Here is a 20272-nt window from a genome sequence, read left to right as displayed (position 1 = left end):
ACCTCCACCGCGACGAAACCCGACAGTCTGCCGTCCGCCCGCGGAGCTCCTCCGCCCGGGACCGAGGGTATCTTGCTGCTACCCAATGGATAAGGGATTAAGGGTAAAAGAAAATAAAGTATATGAAGAGTGAGATGGCTAGTTTATTGGAGTGTACCCAAATATGGAGAAGGAATTTTGCCTTAATTGATAGCTAAATGGAATATGGGAGTGAGATTTAGCTAGACTCGAGTTGTTCTAAGTCCTCGTTATGAAATCGTATGGCTTTTCACGTCCTCATTATTATACTTGATAAAACTATACACTTTGTTTCGCATTTCCAATTTTGTCGGGCAGGCGTCAGTAGTTTGTAAGTAGTACAAGCAAGGTGAACTGCACAAACTCATTACAAGCATCAAATTTATATACAAAACCAATAAATAATATGACATGCATGCTTACAGCCACAACTGCCCACACCAGTAGTTAATCACAAGCATAAGCATATATAGATGGATGGCGGTACCCCTAATTATTACTACATGACTAATAACCTGAACACAATCCTGATTATTATTTTCCTAATTAATAACTGCATGTACACACCACAGGAGAGCTAGTCAGGAGACAGCAACACGACGAACGAACCAGCACCAGCGGCGACCCTAATTACCATCCTTATCCTGCACAACGATCCCCTTCTTCCCATCTTCTTCAGCCCGTGCCGCCTCCAGCTTGGCAGCTTCCTCGTCCTTGGCCTTTTGTAGCGCCGCCACTAGCCTGGCGAGGCACGACCCGGCGTCGTCGCCGACGCTCTTCCGCGTCAGGTGCTCGCCGACGTCGACGGGCACCATGTTCACCTCCTCGAGCAACGCCTTGGCGACGCTGAAGAGCTCGTGGCCTTCGACGTCCTCGCCGTCGAGGTGCATCCTGGCGAGGAACCCGAAGGACTCGGCGTCGCAGTAGGACATCTCGATCCTCTTGTCCATCGGCCCCGTCCGGACCAGCTGTTATACTTAATCCCGTGCACATTGATCCCATGATGTAAATAGGAAGTTGCATATTAGTTGCATGTTTACTTTACAATATGTTTAGCTTGCTTCTGAATGCATGTAACGATGGATCAGGCCAGACCCGTGCTGTGTCCACGGGGCGGCCAGGAATCAGTCACCGCCATGCAGCGCAGGAAACGTTCTCGCGCACATGGCGGGCACGGCACAGCGTGAGCGCGCATGGCGGGGGATCGTGGGTCTCAGACTCTGTAACCGTCGTTGAATAAAGAGAGGAAAACACCACAGAAAAGGCCGTAACTTTCGTGCGGTGGAAAACAAACTCTCTCGTGTTCCCTTTCGCGTTCCTGAGCGACGTCGTGAGCGAGAGCGAGTTCGCCGGCGCAAGTGCCGATCGCCGTCGGCGCAGCCACTCCGGCAGCCGGCGCCAACAACTGGCATCAGAGCCACTGGTGCATGTTCTACGGCGGATCCGTAAGTCCGCCGCGTCAACCACCTCGCAAGAAGCTCGTTGTTCCACGGAGATCGCCGTCGAGGGAGATGGGCGGCGAGGGATCGTCATCAAGCGGCTCGGCGCACGGAGTTCGGGAGAGCTCACTCATGTGGCCGGTGCTCACCCGCTCCAACTACACGGAGTGGGCAATGTTGATGCAGTGCAACTACGAGACTCTGGAGATTTGGGACACAATCGAACCTGGAGGCGAAGGGGTGAAGCGACCTCGAGATCGGCAGGCCATGGGCGCACTCCTCCGATCTGTGCCGCAGGAGATGTGGCAGATGCTGGGGGCGAAGAAGACCGTCAAGGAGGCGTGGGCAGCGGTGAAAAGCATGCGCATTGGAGCTGAACGCGTGAAGGAAGCCAATGCCCAACGCCTGCTCAGGGAGTTCGAGAACATTGCGTTCAAGGACGGTGAGACGGTGGATGATTTCGCCATGCGCATCAATGCGCTAGCGGCGGATCTGCGCACATCTGGTGAGAGCATGGAGGAGATCAAGGTGGTGAAGAAGATGTTACGTGTCCTTCCTCAGCGCTACATGCAAATCGCGGTCTCAATTGAGACCCTGCTCGACCTGAAAATGCTGACGATGGAAGACCTCCTCGGCAGACTCAAGATGGCCGAGGATCGCATCGGGGTGGAGACCGTCACTGACAAGACTGGTAAGCTCCTGTTGACTGAGGAGGATTGGGCGGCGAGGAATCGACATCGCCTACTGCCGGAGTCCTCATCGTCGACGGGGAGTGAACGGAGATCCGGGAAGCCGAAGAGTAGCGGTGGTGGTGGACGTGGTGATCGCGGCGACAAGAAAGATCATGCCCCCAAGTTCACGTCCGAGGGCACTCCAAGGCGGAAGGGGCGGTGCAGGAACTGTGGTATCTATGGCCACTGGAAGGAGGACTGCAAGCGACCACCAAGAAAGGAACGCAAGGAGGAGGCCCATCACGCGCAGGCTGACACCGATCAAGCCGCACTGCTCCTGGCAACGGTGAACGCCGTGCATGTTCAACCGCGTGATGTCGAGCCCCCGGCCAGGTGCATGACACGTCAGGTCGTGCATCTCAACAAGAAGAAGGTACATCCCGGCGACCGCGACGAAGATCGTGATGTCTGGGTCCTCGATACAGGGGCCAGCAATCACATGACGGGGTGTCGTGAGGCGCTCGTGTCACTGGACACATCGGTGCGCGGCACGGTGCGCTTCGGCGACGGATCACTCGTCGAGATCGAGGGCATCAGATCAGTGATGCTCCAAGCCAAGAATCATGGGCACAAGGTACTCACAGAAGTTTATTTCATTCCTAAACTGAAAAGTAACATTGTTAGCTTGGGTCAACTTGAGGAGGGTGGCTGCAAGGTCGTGATTGAAAATGGGTTTTGCAATGTGTTTGATGTTGAGCGCTCACTGCTTGCTAGAGCGCCACGAGTTAAGAATCGACTGTACTTGCTTAAAACCCAGCTTGCTGCACCTGTCTGCTTAGTGGCAAAAGTTGATGATGTGGCTTGGCTTTGGCATGGGAGATATGGCCATCTGAATTTTCGGGCTCTTCGGGAGCTTGGCACAAAAGAGATGGTGGATGGATGCCATTGATTGACAGGGTGGATGAATTCTGTGATGGATGTGCACTTGGCAAACAACATCGCCACCCATTTCCACAAGTGGCGAATTACAGAGCTGAGAAGCAGCTGGATTTGTTCCATGCAGATTTGTGTGGACAGATCAGACCCAAAACACCAGGGGGGTAAGAGTTTCTTTTTGCTCATAGTTGATGATTACAGTCGATATATGTGGGTTGAGCTCCTGGCAACAAAAGATGAAGCTTTCAGATGTTTCAAATGGGTGAAGGCACTAGCTGAAACTGAACGCAGTGGCAAGCTTCGCACGTTCCGCAGTGACAGAGGTGGAGAATTCAATTCCATTGAGTTCAAAGAGTACTGTGATGAGCATGGTGTCTAGCACTTCACTACCACACCCTATACACCACAGTAAAACGACGTTGTTGAAAGAAGAAACCGTACTGTGGTGGAGATGGCGAGGTGCTTACTGAAAAGCAAGAATGTTCCAGGAGAATTTTGGGGTGAAGCAGTGTCCACGGCTGTGTATCTGTTGAACCATGCCCAACCAAGAGCCTGCAAGGAAGGACACCTTATGAAGCATGGCACAACCGAAAACCCAAGGTGCATCATCTGCGTACTTTTGGTTGTGTTGCTCATGTCAAGAAGGTCGGGCCTGGGATCAGCAAGTTATCTGACAGGTCGACTAAAATGGTGTTCATCGGCTATGAGTCTGGGACAAAGGGCTACAGAGTTTATGATCCAGTAGCCAAGAAACTCCACATATCCAGAGATGTGGTGTTTGAGGAAAGTCGAGCTTGGATGTGGAATGAAGAAGCTCGAGGCGAATCTGCAGTTCCAACATTTGATGTTGAGTATTTCTCTATTGTCGGAAATGGAACAGCAACAGAAAATGCAGAATATGCAGCAGGCAATTCAGCTGCTCCAGTGTTTCAGGAGCAGGGATCACCCTCCCAAGATCAGTGGGCTGTCAACGATGACTCTAGTGCTGTGTCAAATCATTCAACACCTCCAGGCAGTCCAGCTGTGCAAGAAGTGGAGTTTGCAACACCACCTACAGGACAATCAGTCGATTCAGAAGGAGTGCCATTGAGATACCGAACTCTGAATAATTTGAATGGCACTACTGATGTGATTGGTGATTTTGAGTATAGTGGTGTATGCTATCTTACAGCAGAAGAGCCGAGGAGTGTTGAAGCAGCATTGGGAGAACAATGTTGGAGAAAAGCCATGGAAGCCGAGATGGAATCGATTCAGGCAAATAGGACTTGGGAGCTGTCAGCATTACCAGCAGGCCATCGAGCCATTCGACTGAAATGGGTTTTCAAAGTAAAGAAAGACCCAGAAGGCAATGTGATCAAGCACAAGGCTCGTTTGGTAGCAAAAGGGTATGCACAACGTGAGGGGGTGGACTTTGATGAGGTTTTTGCTCCAGTAGCAAGAATTGAAACTGTGAGACTATTAATTGCATTGGCTGCACAAAGAGGATGGCAAGTGCATCACATGGATGTTAAGTCGGCTTTCTTGAATGGTGATTTGAAGGAGGAGGTGTATGTTGTACAACCCCCTGGATTTGTTGTCAAGAGTGGTAGTGACAAAGTACTAAAACTGAAGAAAGCTCTATATGGGCTGTGTCAGGCTCCAAGGGCATGGAATGCCAAATTGGACAGTGAACTGTTGAAGCTTGGTTTTGTGAAAAATCCTCTAGAGCATGCTGTCTATAGAAGATCAGATCAAGATAGTTTTCTTCTAGTGGGTGTTTATGTTGATGACCTCATAATCACAGGTTCAGATAAAGCAAGCATTGAACTGTTCAAGAAGGAGATGATGGGCAAGTTCAGTATGAGTGACTTAGGACTGCTCAGTTATTATTTGGGAATACAAGTTGATCAGCAAATGGGAAGGACAAAATTGTGTCAGAGCTCATACACTCTGAAGATCCTAGAACAATCAGGCATGAAGGGCTGCAATCCTTGTGCTGTGCCAATGGAGAACAGACTGAAGTTGAGTAAGAATGACAAAACACCATCTGTTGACAAAACCAAATACAGGAGCATAATTGGGAGCCTAAGATACTTGGTCAACACAAGACCAGACATTGCATATGCTGTAGGCATCATGAGCAGGTACATGGAAGAACCTAAAGCAAGTCACTGGGCAGCTATTAAACAAATATTGAGATATCTCTCTGGTACAGTACACTTTGGCTGTGTTAACAAGAGGCAAAGTTCAGCTGAACTTGTTGGGTTCAGTGATAGTGATTTGGCTGGCGATGTAGATGACAGAAAGAGCACAAGTGGTTCAGTATTTCTGTTGGGGACTAGCTTGGTGACTTGGGCATCTCAGAAGCAAAGGGTGGTAGCACTATCGTCCTGTGAGGCTGAGTATATAGCCAGTGCCAATGCAGCCTGTCAAGGCATATGGCTTAGCCGGTTGCTCGGTGAGCTACTGGATATTAAGGCACCAATGGTGAGGCTCCTAGTTGACAACAAATCAGCAATTGCATTGAGCAAGAATCCTGTACACCATGACAGAAGTAAGCATATCGACACAAGGTACCATTTCATCAGGAGCTGTGTTGATAGAGGAGAGGTCGACATTGATCATGTGAGCACAACTGAACAATTGGCAGACATCCTGACCAAAGCGCTCGGGCGTGTCAGGTTTGTGGAGCTCCGTCAGCAGCTGGGTGTCGTTGATGTGCAGCGGAATTAGAGGGTGATTTGTTATACTTAATCCCGTGCACATTGATCTCATGATGTAAATAGGAAGTTGCATATTAGTTGCATGTTTACTTTACAATATGTTTAGCTAGCTGCTGAATGCATGTAACGATGGATCAGGCCAGACCCGTGCTGTGTCCACGGGGGCGGCCAGGAATCAGTCACCGCCATGCAGCGCAGGAAATGTTCTCGCGCACAAGGCGGGCACGGCACAGCGTGAACGCGCATGGCGGGGGATCGTGGGTCTCAGACTCTGTAACCGTCATTGAATAAAGAGAGGAAAACGCCACAGAAAAGGCCGTGACTTTCGTGCGGCGGAAAACAAACTCTCTCGTGTTCCCTTTCGCGTTCCTGAGCGACGTCGTGAGCGAGAGCGAGTTCGCCGGCGCAAGTGCCGATAGCCGTCGGCGCAGCCACTCCGGCAGCCGGCGCCAACACCAGCGCCGGCTCCAGCTTCTCGGGGTGGTTGGTGGTGAAGACGATGAGCCGCTCCTCGCCGCACGCCGACCAGAGCCCGTCGATGAAGTTGAGCAGGCCGGAGAGGGTGACCTTGCTCCTGGCGTCCTTCTTGCCCGGGCGGCGCGGGTCCCCGTCCTTGTCCTCCTCCTCGTCCTTGCCCTCCTCCTCCTTGCTCCTGCGCTTGCCGGTGACGTCGAGGGAGCAGTCGATGTCCTCGAACACCATGATGGACTTGCTCTTGGTCTCGATGAGCAGCTTCCGGAGCTCGGTGTTGGTCTTGACCGACGTGAGCTCGAAGTCGTAGACGTCGTAGTCGAGGTAGTTGGCCATGGCCGCGACCATGGTGGACTTGCCGGTGCCCGGCGGGCCGTAGAGGAGGTACCCGCGCTTCCACGGCTTGCCGACGCGGTTGTGGTAGTCCTTGCCGTTCCTGAACATGTCGAGGTCGTCGATGATCTCATTCTTCTTGGCGGGGTCCATGGCCAGCTTGTCGAACGTCTTGGGGTGGTCGAACGGGACATGGGTCCAAACGTCCTCGTACCACCCGTCGTCGTAGCCTTCGTTGTGGATGTTGGTGTAGAGGCGGCGCTGGCAGTTCTGGACCATGATGGCGCGGCCCTGGCTGCGCACGTGCGGAACGTAGTGGTTGAGCACGAGGTCGCGGTGGCTCTCGTGGAACTCGAGCCGGAAGTAGCGGCGCTCGGCGCGCGACGCGCGGCTCCAGGGCGCGGCGTCGCGCGGCGGCGGCACGGCGTCGGCGGACCACCAGACCGTGGCGCCGCGGAAGGCGTCGGGCACCTCCTCGCCCTTGGCCATGGTGAGCACGAGCTTGTCGCCGCCGCCGCACTCGGCCCGGAGGTGGCGCACGTCGCGGGTGCTGGCCGTGGTGAGGTAGGACCTGACCTCCTTGAAGGCGTCGCTGCTCTTGATGCGCCCGCCCTCGTACTCGTCGAAGGTGACGGAGAGGTAGGGGTCGACGATCGCCGCGAGCCGCCGCGCGCGGCGGTTGAAGTTGCGCGCGAAGAACTGCTGCAGGCGGATGTGCTCCAGGTTCTGCCACACCATGGTCCAGCACACCGCCACGACGCTTACCACCACCGAGAGCTGCCCAAACCATGAGTAGGCAGCCAGGGCATCCATCGCCGGCCGGCCTGATCGTCGTCGATCTCTGTGATCGGTCGTGTGGCCGCTGCGTGCTACACACTTGCTACTGCTCCGTCTCTGCTGCCCGGGCCTGTGGTTGTTTAGAAACAGGGACTTCAAAAAAGTCTTAGGAATTTTTTAGTATTTAGAAGTATTAAATAAATATTAATTATAAAACTAACTGCAGAACCCTGGGGCTAAACTGCGAGACGAATCTAATGAGGTATCTTAATCTATGATTAGCGAATGGTTACTATAGCATCACTGTAGCAAATTATGAATTAATTAGGCTCATTAGATTCGTCTCGCGAAAAAGCACTCAACTGTCAAAAAAACATTTATAAACAGATTTTATTTAATACTATAAAATAGTAAGATTCCTTTTGATGTGATAGGGACTTCTGAAAAAAGTCCTGGAGCCAAGCAAGGCCATATATATAGAGAGAAGTCCTCGGAGGGCAACACTACGTACGTACGACGAGGTAGTGACGTATACTAGCTAGTAGTGTAGCTCTACTACATATGCACAGCTGAGCTGGCTCTTGGAGCTTGCCAAAGCGGCAAGGCTGCTGCTGGTCAAGATGGCGCGCGTCAGCCAGGCCAGTAGATTCGATCATTCATGAGGGAGGGTGACGGCATACGCGCGACCAGTGCTGACGAGCGAGACTTGGCCTGCAAGTTTAGTTTCCGATACATCACGTGTTGTTTGGACATGTGTGCGTACAAAAATGTGGGAGAGCAAAAGTACGAGTTGTCTCCCGAATCTCTTTCTTTTTCAATCTTTCGGTAACTCGATGATGTCACTAGGAGTTGGAGTATAACACTGGCCGTAGCAAAAAAAGCATGGAGGAACAGAAAAGATCAAGATCCTTCCGATACTCCGACGGCGACCGTCTTGACCTTGTCCTTACGTCCGGACTCCAGCGTGTGTATATGTATATATGTCACGGCCTACTAGCTCGCTCATAAAGCGTGGAGGAGAGCCAGGTCATCATACTTGGTCAAGATTAACTAACATGTGCCTCTGTGTCCCAAAATATAGGCCTTGTTTGGTTTTGCAACAATCCTAGCGCGCACGCTTCCCGAAAAGAGAATCTCGCATGCATGGTGTACTAAATGAAGTCTATTTGCAAAAAAATTTTAGGGATGGGTGTAACTTTTCGCGACGAATCTAATGATGGTAATTATTCGATGATTTGCTACAGTAACTGTCCTCTGATCACGTGGTCAGAGGCCTCATTAGATTTTTTAGGGTCACTAGCGCGGGGTTCTGAAGTTGATTTTGTAAACTGAGTTTGTTTGACACCGTAATTAACGGTCAAAGTAACACGGAGACAAAACCAAACAAGGCCATAAAGACTGCAACACCAACACACACTCTCTCTGAAAACCATACATGGAAAATATATAATTGGACCTTGAAAATGTTCCCTTTGCCTTCTTGCCAACTGACGACGACCAAATATTCGTGAAGACGTACTCCTACGTGAAGTCGCGGTCCATTGAAGCAAGCGCTTCGTGGCCTTGGGCCTAATCTTTCTATACAAATCTCAAGCTTGTTGCCAGGCTTTATAATCAACTGCAAACCTTATGGAACCTCTTGGGCCTACGACGAATTAACTGATGGTCACCTTATTTTATGGAAACCAAGCCTCCCGTGCAAACTTTTTTTTTTGAAGTGCTTCCGTGCAAATTTTGGAAACTCCAATCAACACTACAGGATTCTCATCCAAAGGCTATAGGCATAGGTGGAAAAACTTTGCAATTAGGCGCCCGCACCCTGCTCTGCCGATTTGCACTGCGCCCCCTCTCCGTTTCCCCCACGCGTCGTCACGGGTCCGGAACGGACGTCCGTTCCGTTCTGCCTGGAGCCGCCGTCCCCATCGATGCCCTAGTGCATCGACCACCCGGCGTCCATCTGCACCGTCGGCGTCCATCTCCAGTAGTGTTCTGCACAGCGCCACCGGACTCCGTTTTGCACAGCGCCGCCGCCCAAGTCGCGCTCGACTAGTCTGGCGCGCGTCCGTCCGCCATGAAGCCGGGGGCCGCCCGCCCTCGATTTGGCACTGCCCGCTCTGGATTGGGCGCTGCCGCGCGTGAATTGACTCTCCCGATGTTTGTTGTGTAGCTCGATGTTTGCTTGTTGTCATGTGCTTAGAAAACCATCAACAGTTTCTGTATACATGTTGAGGTCAAATGATTCAGTCTTGAGATTCAGTGCTGAGTGTTTTGCTTTGCTCAACTCATTTTTTTGGGCAGTTCTACATGATTCAGAACTGAGATGTGTGCAGTATGAGATTCAGTCTTGACATTCAGTCTTGAGGTTCGAATGTATGCAGTATGAGATGTACAGACGGAAAAACGATGAGATTTTGTCCTCATTGCAGTATATGCAGTACTGTTCAGTTCAAAATGGAAGTATGAGAAAATTGACAACCCAGAATGCAAATATATGATACCTAATTGATCTGAATTTGGAAGCAGTAGTGTCACTCTTTTAAATGAGACATGTTTGTTTTTGTATTGTGGACAGTTTAATCTGAAGCTGTATGCTCTTGTTATAGGTACATGCTGCCAAAATTTAGTAAAAAGGGGTCAATTGAGTTTGCTGTATACTATCAGTTTCAGAAATATCATAGGTGAACTGAGACATTTTGCCATCTATATTTGACAATACTTGAAACTGAACCAAGATTGACTCAAACTCATTATCTAAATTCACTCAATCAGAACCTGCATCAAACTGTCACCACAAGCAATAATTTATGGTTCCACTTGACTCAATCTCATTATCAAATCACAAAACACAATTCCATTGCATATTTTCAGCTGACAGAACACAATCTCATTAATTTCAAATGACGAACACAATTCAACCTCATTTTCTGATTGCAAATCCGGACATCAATGTCAATCTCAGCTGGTAAATGTTGATACTATTCTATGAAACTCAATTGGAAACACTAGTTTACAAATCTAGATTGGCAGGCCAGGGAATGTGTAGTGCCCGGTTGCCTGGTTCTGAACCTCCAAGAACAACAACAGAGGCATCAGCCAATTGGTTTTCACTGAGTTGTAGCCTCATCATCCTACTCGTTGCCAATTTGCCATGGTTCATCTGCGGCTGTACTTCGGTGAGCAAGATTGAGAGGTTGCCACATGCAGGTAGTCAGCAGCATCGAAGCGTCACCCCTTTCCCGCATGAGCAGCAGAGCTGACCGAAGCAACCGGAGTAGATGTCGAGCACCTTCATCAGGTCCGCGGCGCTGTCCGTCCACATGTGCCCCGACGACGGCTCGGGGACGCCGCCGGCCACCTCCTCGCACCGCTCCTCCACGAGCGCCGCCTCCCAGAGTTTCTTCTCCCGCTGCTCCTCTCCTCGCACTGCTCCTCCACGAAGCACAGCCTCTTCACCTAGCAGCGCCTTGGTGGGCGCGGCGGGCGGCGGGGACTCACGGGCGGCGGGCGCAGCGGCCATTCATAGGCGACGGGCACGGCGGCGGGCGCGGCGGCGATTCACGGGCGGGCGGCCCAGACGAATCGACGCCGGCGTCCCTTGACGGACGAGCGCTCCCGCGGCTCCCTCCGCCCGCGATCTCCTGACCGACGGCCGCGAGGCCAGACTGGCCACGATTCGACGACGGTAGACGAAACGACGTGAGCATGCGCCTGTGATTTGGGGGTGATTAGTAAAATTAGGGATTAGGATGGAATGAGTGGGGGGTTTAAGTGCAAAAATAACCCACCTATGCCCCTAGCCATCGGATGAGTATCCTGTGGTCTGGATTGAAGTTTTCAAAATTTGCACAGGGTGGCTAGTTTGCATAGGATACATCGCCATTAGCAAAATAAGTCCAGTAGAAACCTTTTTATGAAATGGCTAGTAGTAGCTTTAGAATGGTGAAATAATGTGATAATAATCGAAGTGGTGGACATGTTGCTAATTAATAATATATACATGAGACTAAAACCCGATATATGTCATGTCATTTAGAACAGTAGTGTAGATGCTCGGAAACACCGGCTAGTAATTCTCATGCTTTGCGTGTCTGTTCCGGATGGTGTCCGAAGAAGATATAAGGATTTAGGAGCGGATCTAGAAGCTGAACAATGGAGAGCTCATATTCCCTTTGTTCTTCCTCCTCGTTCACTTTATCTTCTACTCCTCCATTTCTCAATCCTCCCCCGTTTCAATCATGGCTAAAAAATGGGGGGGGGGGCTCCATGGACTTCATGAAAGTAGGAGGGCTGGAGCCCCCTCACCCACACACCCCTACTGGATCTGCCCCTGCAAGGATTATACTAGTTCGGGTATATGTTCTTACATCTAGTTTTGCGGCGGCTCGTGTATCTTGCACTTGTTTGCAATAGGGGATACAAACGGATGAGAGAGAGAAAGAGTGGGGTCCCAAGTCTCTGGTGTGGCGAATGATCAGTGCGTGTGCGCGCGCGAGAGCGAGAGAGAGAGAGCTGTGTGAATGCTATCTAGGAGGGAGGGGGAGAGAGAGAGAGATAGAGAGAGAGCCGTGCGAATGCTGTCTAGGATCATTTGGAGTCGTTTGCTTTTGGCTATGTCGGGTCCTCCCCCCCCCCACCCCCACCTCACTGGAAAGTGATGGTGTACGAAGATAGAGAGATACAGTGTGCATATATGTCTGGTCCTCGCACCTGGATTTCATGTGGGTCATTCTCGCACCCGGATGTACCTATTTTATTTTATTAAGATTTTTTTTGTAGCAACTTATTCATCCCCAATGTAGCAACAAATTGATACATTGAATTGCAAAATTTATTTTCGCACACTGAGTTGGACTCATCACTGCAAATTATTTTTTTCTTGCAACTTAATGGCTAACTCATTAGCAACTTATGCATATGCAGTAGCAACCTATACAGATGTAGCAGCAGTTGTTTATTTTTTCATTCATGAATTTTTGTTAGCGACTTATAATATGTCTACCTAGCAATTTACATATGAAATATGTAGCAACTCTATCTATATCTGTATGGCAAGTTTTACACCATTTTTGATGGAACTAATTCATGCACCCTTTTCTTTTAAGATCTTAGGAAAATAGGATCAGTAGGCAAACTCAATAATATCCATCTAATCCTTAAAGATAATCAGAGAACTCGCATTGCAAATGTTGATTTTGAAGGTGGGGGGCAACTAGACTATATGGTCATTTTAGTTGATTTTTTCTTCTTTATATCAGTAAGTTATGGAGCAGCTTTATCAAAATGCAGCAGTAACTTTATGCATATGTTGTAGCAAACTTTATTGATATGGTAGTAGCAACGCGAGCAGATATAATAGCAACCTTATGCATGTGGTAGTAGCAACTTATGCAAAATGTAGTACAAACCTCACTTGCGATTCGAACTGGGAGGAACGGTAGGACTTCCATCTCAAATTAGAGGGGTTGGAGTACTTGCTTAGGGAGGAAATGGTTTGTTCTTGCTCTGAAATTAAGGTGGGAGTGCTTTGCTCATGGAGGAATGGTTGTGCTTTGCTCAGGGAGGAATGGTTGCGCTTGCTCAGGGTGGTAATGGTCGTGCTTTGCTCTAAAATTAGAGCGTCTGTTTTTCTTAGTCAATGCCCATGTCAATTTTGTAGAGCAACTTATGTAGTTTTCATGAATGGGGAGGGACAACTTGTGTTCTCCACACATTTTTTTATCACCCAAAATGCTATACACCACTGCTCATGGCCAGGACTGAAATTAGAGGCTCTGTTTTTTTGTAGTCAATAGTCATTTTGTAGAGCAAATTATGTAGTTTTTTTGGCGAATGGGTGATCAATCAATAAGCCATGTCAACAATGCTGTGCCGAATCTCACACGCAACTTATCACAAAGCCAGGCAGCAACATGTGGAAAACGAGGTAATGAGGCACTTCCGGGTGTGTTTTTTACTTAGCAGAAAGACCATGTGCCTATGGTAACTTATGTGGTAGGTCCACTTAGCAGATAACAATCTGTTTAATGTGTATATGGCAACTTATGTGGTAGTTAGCAGTAACAACTTATTTTAGTGTGCCCATGGAGGATCCTTTTTTGGGGAGTGTTTATGAAACACTATGTTTTTTTATGCATGTTTATCTTGTTTTCTTATCCCCACAGTTATTGATAATGTCAAGCGGGATGTCGTCCACCGGAACGTTGTACAACAATTTCCATCGTCAAGGCTTTTGATTTCCTCATCAATGATTGCGACATGGTAAGCAGCTCGCACACCCCATACTTTTTTCAAAGCTTAACTGTTTCACCCCAAACATATGTCCGGAATGAACCTAGCAACTTATATCTGAAATGACCTGGCAACTTACATCTGAATGACTTGGCAACTTATACCTGAATGAGTTGGCAACTAATACCTGAATGAGTTGGCAACTAAATATGCAAACTAAAAAAATCCAATTCATTGACTCGCTTAGGAAGCCCAACAATATTAAATGGAGAGACAAAGTCAATAATGTCCATGCCAGAGTTATCACACCTGGAGCTTGTTCGCCACGATGCACAAGGATGTACGTATCTGACAGTTTTCAGATATGACCTACAATTCATTGAAGGGTTCCACTAGTTTGGAATTTAAGGACCTAAGTTGCTATGCATCTATTTTTATTAATTTTCATTTTCTTTGCACTGTGTTTTTGTCATGATTGCAGCCTATTTACTCTCAAGACAATGCAATATTGGGATGGAAGCACGTTGCCCAATAAACAAGATGGATTGGAAGGACGTGTTCTCCTCCAGATGAAAAGAAAAAATAGGAAAGTAGAGGACAACTTAGGAAAGAACATTTTTTCTGACAATTTCATGGATGATTTTGTTTGTGCTTGGGGATCCTGTACAAAAGTACCTTTTTAATGTCTAATAGAGGTGCTCACTTATGTCTTAATGAGGTGGCAACTTATATGTTAACGAGATGGCAACTCATAAAACAATAGTTCTCTGAATGATTGCACTTTTTTTGCAACTATTTATGTTACAAGTTTTCTAAACTTACAGTATTTTGTACACAAGTACTTTTTGTGTTGCAACTATTTATGTTTGTTCTGGGGGATTCTGTACACAAGCACTATTGGTGGGTCCGCAACCGCAGACCGACACCCTGCGCACCTGCACAGGTTGCAACTATATCTTCAATAGACAAAGTTCCATGAACAAAATAAGAGCAAGTTGCCATAACAAGCAGAAGCAAGTTGCTAGGAGGGGTGAAAGTAAGTTGCCACTATAAGTAGAGATAAATTGCCATCGAGGTGTGGGGGTAAATGAAAGTCATGAAGTACTGACAACACCATAACTGTAGGATCCAAATGTTCACTTTGGTTCACCTTGGGTTGCCGAGGCATTAGCTTGCTTGCAGATCTTCTTACATTGCATCACTGCAGGGATACTAGTTGATTGGCTGACATCAACTTGATGCTCTGGTGCAAAACTCGATGCTCTCATTTTCCTCAACGCATTAAGGTCAGCCTACGTAGCACTCATATGCTTCGAAACAGTACCATAACCCCTCATCATCACCCATGAAAGATCCCACCATCTTAACTGTAAGTTGTGTTGCCTGTAGAGGCTCAACAGGTACTTCTACGCAATCCTCATCCACTTGTTCAATCAACCAACTAGGTAGAATGTACCTATCATGAACCTCACTAATTGCAAGTGCATCAGAAGCTACCAGGGATTATTCCAATTTAAACATAATTTCTTGTAACAAGTTATGCGCATCAAGGGATAAATTGCCACATAATTTAAACATAAGTTGCATAACAAGTAAAATAAAAACAATCGTCACAGCAAAAGCATCAGTACGTAGATGAGTTGCTATTCACAGTAAACATTAGTTGCTATATTAGGGCACACAAGTTGTCACATGAAGGTTGAACAAGCATGGGGGAAGAGAACAGAGGTTGAAGAAGCACGAGGCAAGGGGGAAGGAGGGTGGTGAGAGGGGGGGGACTTGCGAAGTACTTCAATTTCAATCACTAGGGGAAGGAGGGAGGGGATCCTTTGCGCTCTAGGATCACATGACGGCACACAAGTTGCCACCCCAATCTGGCCAGTGATTGAAGAAGAAGCTTGCGTACGGATGAGGTAATCCAGCCACGGAGATGTGGGGTAGGCGGTGAGTGGAGAAGTGGGCAGGGGTGGCGGCGCGCCTGCCTGGATCTGGATTTGCTCGTGCGCACTTGCCGGTCTGATTTCACGGGATTTGTTCGGGAGGGAGCGAAGCGGTCTGATTTCACGGGATTTGTTCTGGAGGGAGCAAAGCGGGGGTCGCGGCACATGCCCACCTGGTCGGAGCGGACGTGGTCGCGCGCTCGCCGAACTCGCGACCGGTCGCGCCTTAACTCGGTCCTTGCCTAATGTGTCCTGATGAGCGCACGTGGGCCTTCTTGTCAAATGACTGCCCAATATTTGTGAACTAGCAGTCCATTGAAGCAAGCGCTTCGTGGCCTTGGGCCTAATCTTTCTACAAATCATCTCAGGCTTGTTGGCAGGCTTTTATAATCAAGTGCAAACCATCGGAACCTCTTGTGGGCCTATAACGGATTAACTAATATCAATGAGCATTTACAGATCCACGAGGTTAAGCATCTTCACTCACTTGTCGTGGGTCTTTAGATCCCAATGCTAGTTTTACGGTTGCCCGTGCGTATGCAATTGAACCCACGATCAACCTAACGTGATAGGTCCACACCAAGTGATGTTTTCCCCTCCACAGCAGCTCTCTGTTCGTGGTCCATTCTCTCCCCCTCTTATCTCTTTCTCTTTCTTCTTTCTCTAGATCCGACTAGGGGAGCTCTACCCCAAGGCGAGCAGCGTGGCGGGGAGGCGTGGCAGGCCAGCGGGGATCGAAGGAGAAACCAGAGGCGCTGTGGGGCCGGTGGCCGGGAGGCTGTGCTTCAGGCCTGGTGGCAGCGCGGCGGCGGGGGACCGGTAGGTTTTTTCTTTTCTTTTTATTTTTTATTTTTCATTTTTATTTTAACTTTTTGATACAAAAAAATTTTTACCCCATTTTTTTTGGATGTAAAATTCAAAATTTTCAATTGATTTCGCAAAACTTTCTCTTTCAAATTTTTTCTATCACTCTAAATTTTTTTTGCTGCCTCTCCAAATTTTTTTCTTGGAAAACTTTCTTTCTCTCCAAAATTTTTCTTTTATTTTTATCTAAACTTATTTTATCAGAAAATGATAAAAAAGTTACTAAAAAGAAAAAAAATGGTCGATAGGGAACCCCTCCCTATGATCGATCGTAAACTAGCTTCCCCCGTTTTAGATCTACATCTACTAGACTGAGAAGAAGAAGTTATTAGAACCATGTAGGGAAGTCAAGGGCCAACTTTGACCCTGTACATCCGCTAGTCTTGGGCAACGCATGCATACCCATGTAGCTTGCCTCGTGGTGCTTAAGTTCGCTTCCAACAAACTCTCTTACCTAGCTTTCGATATAAACATAAGTAAGAACGAATCACTGAAATTCCAACAGGGGCGCGCAGCTAATGTTTCAGCCGTAGAAGCTTTAGAATGTGAAATGATGCTAATAATATATACATGAGACTAAAACACCTATATATGTCCTGTCGTTTAGAACAGTAGAGGGCCTGCTTAGAGGTCCCCCTTTTGCATCCCCTTCTCCGCTTGATCTTCCATAATCCATAGGACAACATCTTAAGGCATGAAGAAATATTTCATTGTGCTGATCATGGAAAAGGATTTGACTACTAGCTGCATGCCTATGGTGGTCAAAACCAGGGCCACCATTGAACCTAAATGTTCATGTCATGAAAAACAAGTTATGTATAAGGTTGTTTTTGTTATTAGAAGAGATCGACGTGTTTTTATAATTTCTTAAAGAAGAGATGCTCTGATATTTTAATTTTTTTGAAAAGAAAAGCACTCAGTTAGACGGTATTTTCTCTCACTGGCAGACCTACAGGGTGGCCAGAGTATGCCGAGGTATACCCTAAGCAGCCCACCCCCGGTCCACCATAGAGGATGGAATTGGCCAGCGTTGGCGGGCGCACAGCTGCCCCTCGACCTTTCCTCGGGTCCTTGGTTGGCCTCACGCCCCCATCTCCTAGCACCGCCTCCCCCTCCGCCGGTCTTCTCCAGCGCTCGCCTCTAGTGTGTTTTTAGAATCAATTGAAGCTGAAGATTTTCCACCACCAATCCTACCACCAACTGAAGATGTCTTGGCACCACAATCGCCGATTTACGATATCAATCGCCTTCCTCATGATCCAGATGAAAGTCTCCCCATTGCAAGTTATCCTTTTAATGATCAAATTGACCTCTCAGTTTGCACAAAACTTAACTAAAATATGCTATCTATATGTGCAACTAAGGTTGTTCTAGTGTGAAACCCCTATCCCAAAAGAGTTTAGCAACCTATAGCCTTTCCTATCAAGAAACTACTCTATGAAAGTAAAGGCACACAAAGATTGCTAGTATAAAATGAGGAAGCTAAATAGCGGGATAGGAGGAAGCAAACTTTTGACGCGGGTGTTTATCCTGTGGTTCGGTTAGCCACAAAGGCACACCTACATCCACATTGTTGAAGCACTCACTAAGAGTATCGCTTCTCAGCAATCAAGTCTCTCCCGCGAACTCAATCATGGTCACCTTGATCTCGAATTCCACTAAGGAGCTTCTCCACAAAGGATGGGGGTCTCCACGTCCCCCGCACAAGGTTGTCGTCGCCGCTCCACACCAAGTCGGAGGGTCGATGACGTGCCGGCGAGCCACCAAGCTCCAAGGGGCCGGTGCACCAAGATATCTTCTTGGTTCAACAAAGAACCATAGCACAAAGGCTCAAGGCCTTACTTTCTCACTCACTAAGAGCTAACCTAGCACTAACACTCTCAAGAATGTGCTAAGGGCTAAAGATATGATCACTAAGCTCTTGAATGGTTTGGAGATGTTCTTGGGTGTGGGTGTGATGTTCTTGAACTCCAGCAAACTTCAAATGGTCGGGGATGGCATATATATAGGCCACCAAGTGGAGAGAGCCGTTGGGAGCCGTTACCCAACTTTTCTGCGTAGCGTCGGATAGACCGACGGTGGGTCACCGAATCATCCGGTCACACTGAGCCACAGAGTAGCCGTTGGGGTCTCTGACAGCTGACGCAGGAGGCATTGGATAAACCGATGGGGTGGCATCGGTTCATCTGGTGCGCGTCGGATCATCCGGTGCTGAAGGGATCTTCAGCTGTCTGCTGACGTTATTGCTCCGACGCATTACTCCGGTGCCCGTTGGATCATCCGGTGTTGAAGGCTTTGCTTCAATGCGCTCGACATGCTCTCTGGTACATGCTCCGATGATTGCTCCGACGCTCCAATTTGACCCCGTCGAATCATCCGGTGCCACTTGACATTTCTTCCACCAGTGCAACAAATTACATCGACGCCTCTGCGTCAGTTTATCCAATGCCAACCGGATACTCCGGTGCCCCTGCATCGGATCATCCGGTGCCACTGACTTCAACAGAACTCGTCCATTTCAATCTTTCTTTGAGTTCTTTCTTCATGTTTAGCTTTGCTTGGCCTTTTTGCATTGTCCCTGGGATCTATTAATGTTCACTTGACAAACTCATTAGTCCCATTGATTGCATTGTTACTCAATCACCAAAATCGCAAAACAATGGCATAATGGGGCCATTTTCCTTACAATCTCTCCCTTTTTTGGTGATTGATGACAACACAATCAAAGCAATTATAAATTTTACAGAAATTGACAAAATGAACCACTTACACTTGCTTGGATGCTTACCATCATCCAATGTTGACTTGGCCTCTCCCTAAATCCATCACCCCCCTTTGTTTCTCCCCATTTTTGCTACTTCTTCTTTTTTTTCTCCCCCTTTGGAATCAAAGTTGCTCCCCCTTGGGAAGATACTCATTATCACCTTGCTTTGATCCAAATTTCCCCCCTTTGGAATCAAATCACCTAAAAAGGCTTGGCAAAACAATATAGCTAAAAGAGAAAAGTTAGTAGCCTAGTGAGTTAGTTTCATGAATCATGATCCAATTGTATGATATCAATGAAGATACCAATTGAATGATTACGAAGGTGGATCACAAAATATGAGACTTGCATGATATGAGCTAAGCATTCCACAAGTGTGTGCACAAAATGATAATGCGAAAATCAAGTGCACAACTAGGTATTTAGACCAAGAAAGCTTAGATCATATCATACACGGAGGTGGCTCTAAAGGATTAAGAAATGACAATGATTCTAATTGAAAGATTTTTAGAACCTTGCATACCTCCGGGGGCACTTAGTTACCTTAGTTTACCACTTGAAAGAAGATGAGTAAGAAGCACTTGTGTACGCCAAGGAGAGCAAATGTATGAGCACATAGCCTATGAACTTAGATATGGAAATTTAAGTTCAATAGAGCATGACTCAATATGCATGAAAGCACACTACTTTATCTAATCACTCTTATAGAGTTGTTAATTCACATTGAACGTGAACAACGTTCTCTTAGAGTGTTAACTCCGGAAAGAGGCTACAAAAGATAAACTTGCAAACACGTTAGTCTCCAAAATCACAAACTATAGGATGAACTCCTCCTAAATGTGTGCATTTAGTGTTTGAATCACCAAATAAAAGTATGCACATTGTTTATGATAACAATGTGAAGTTTACCCTATAGCTTGTGTTCATGGTACAAAAATAAAATACATACCTCATGAAATCCATGTACCATGAAAGAGATGATCTTGTGTAGCTTTCTATACACTTATCAAACTATGTAGGTTGCTCATGGGTTAGAGCAAGACATAAGCAACCCACCATATGTAACACTAGGAGATGCAAAGCATGCAAACAACCTAGCAAGAGTAGTGGAGCTACATGATGCATGAAT

At 47.6% G+C, this 20272-nt stretch overlaps 1 protein-coding gene across 1 annotated transcript; it reads right to left on the bottom strand.

Moving 5' to 3' along the window:
- Positions 1-534: 534 nt before the first annotated feature.
- LOC120691579 (AAA-ATPase ASD, mitochondrial-like) lies at positions 535-7435 on the bottom strand. Its single transcript, XM_039974677.1, has 2 exons — positions 6223-7435; positions 535-986 (listed from the first exon to the last, which is right to left on the bottom strand). Exons 1-2 carry the CDS (start codon positions 7381-7383, stop codon positions 645-647), a joined length of 1503 nt encoding a protein of 500 aa, XP_039830611.1. The 5' UTR covers positions 7384-7435; the 3' UTR covers positions 535-644.
- Between the last annotated feature and the right edge of the window lie 12837 nt (positions 7436-20272).

The sequence above is a fragment of the Panicum virgatum genome, chromosome 9N, assembly GCF_016808335.1.
Source record: "Panicum virgatum strain AP13 chromosome 9N, P.virgatum_v5, whole genome shotgun sequence".
NCBI lineage: Eukaryota > Viridiplantae > Streptophyta > Magnoliopsida > Poales > Poaceae > Panicum > Panicum virgatum.
Note: the sequence above shows the minus strand (reverse complement) of the source record. Positions and strands in the feature narration are given on the sequence as shown.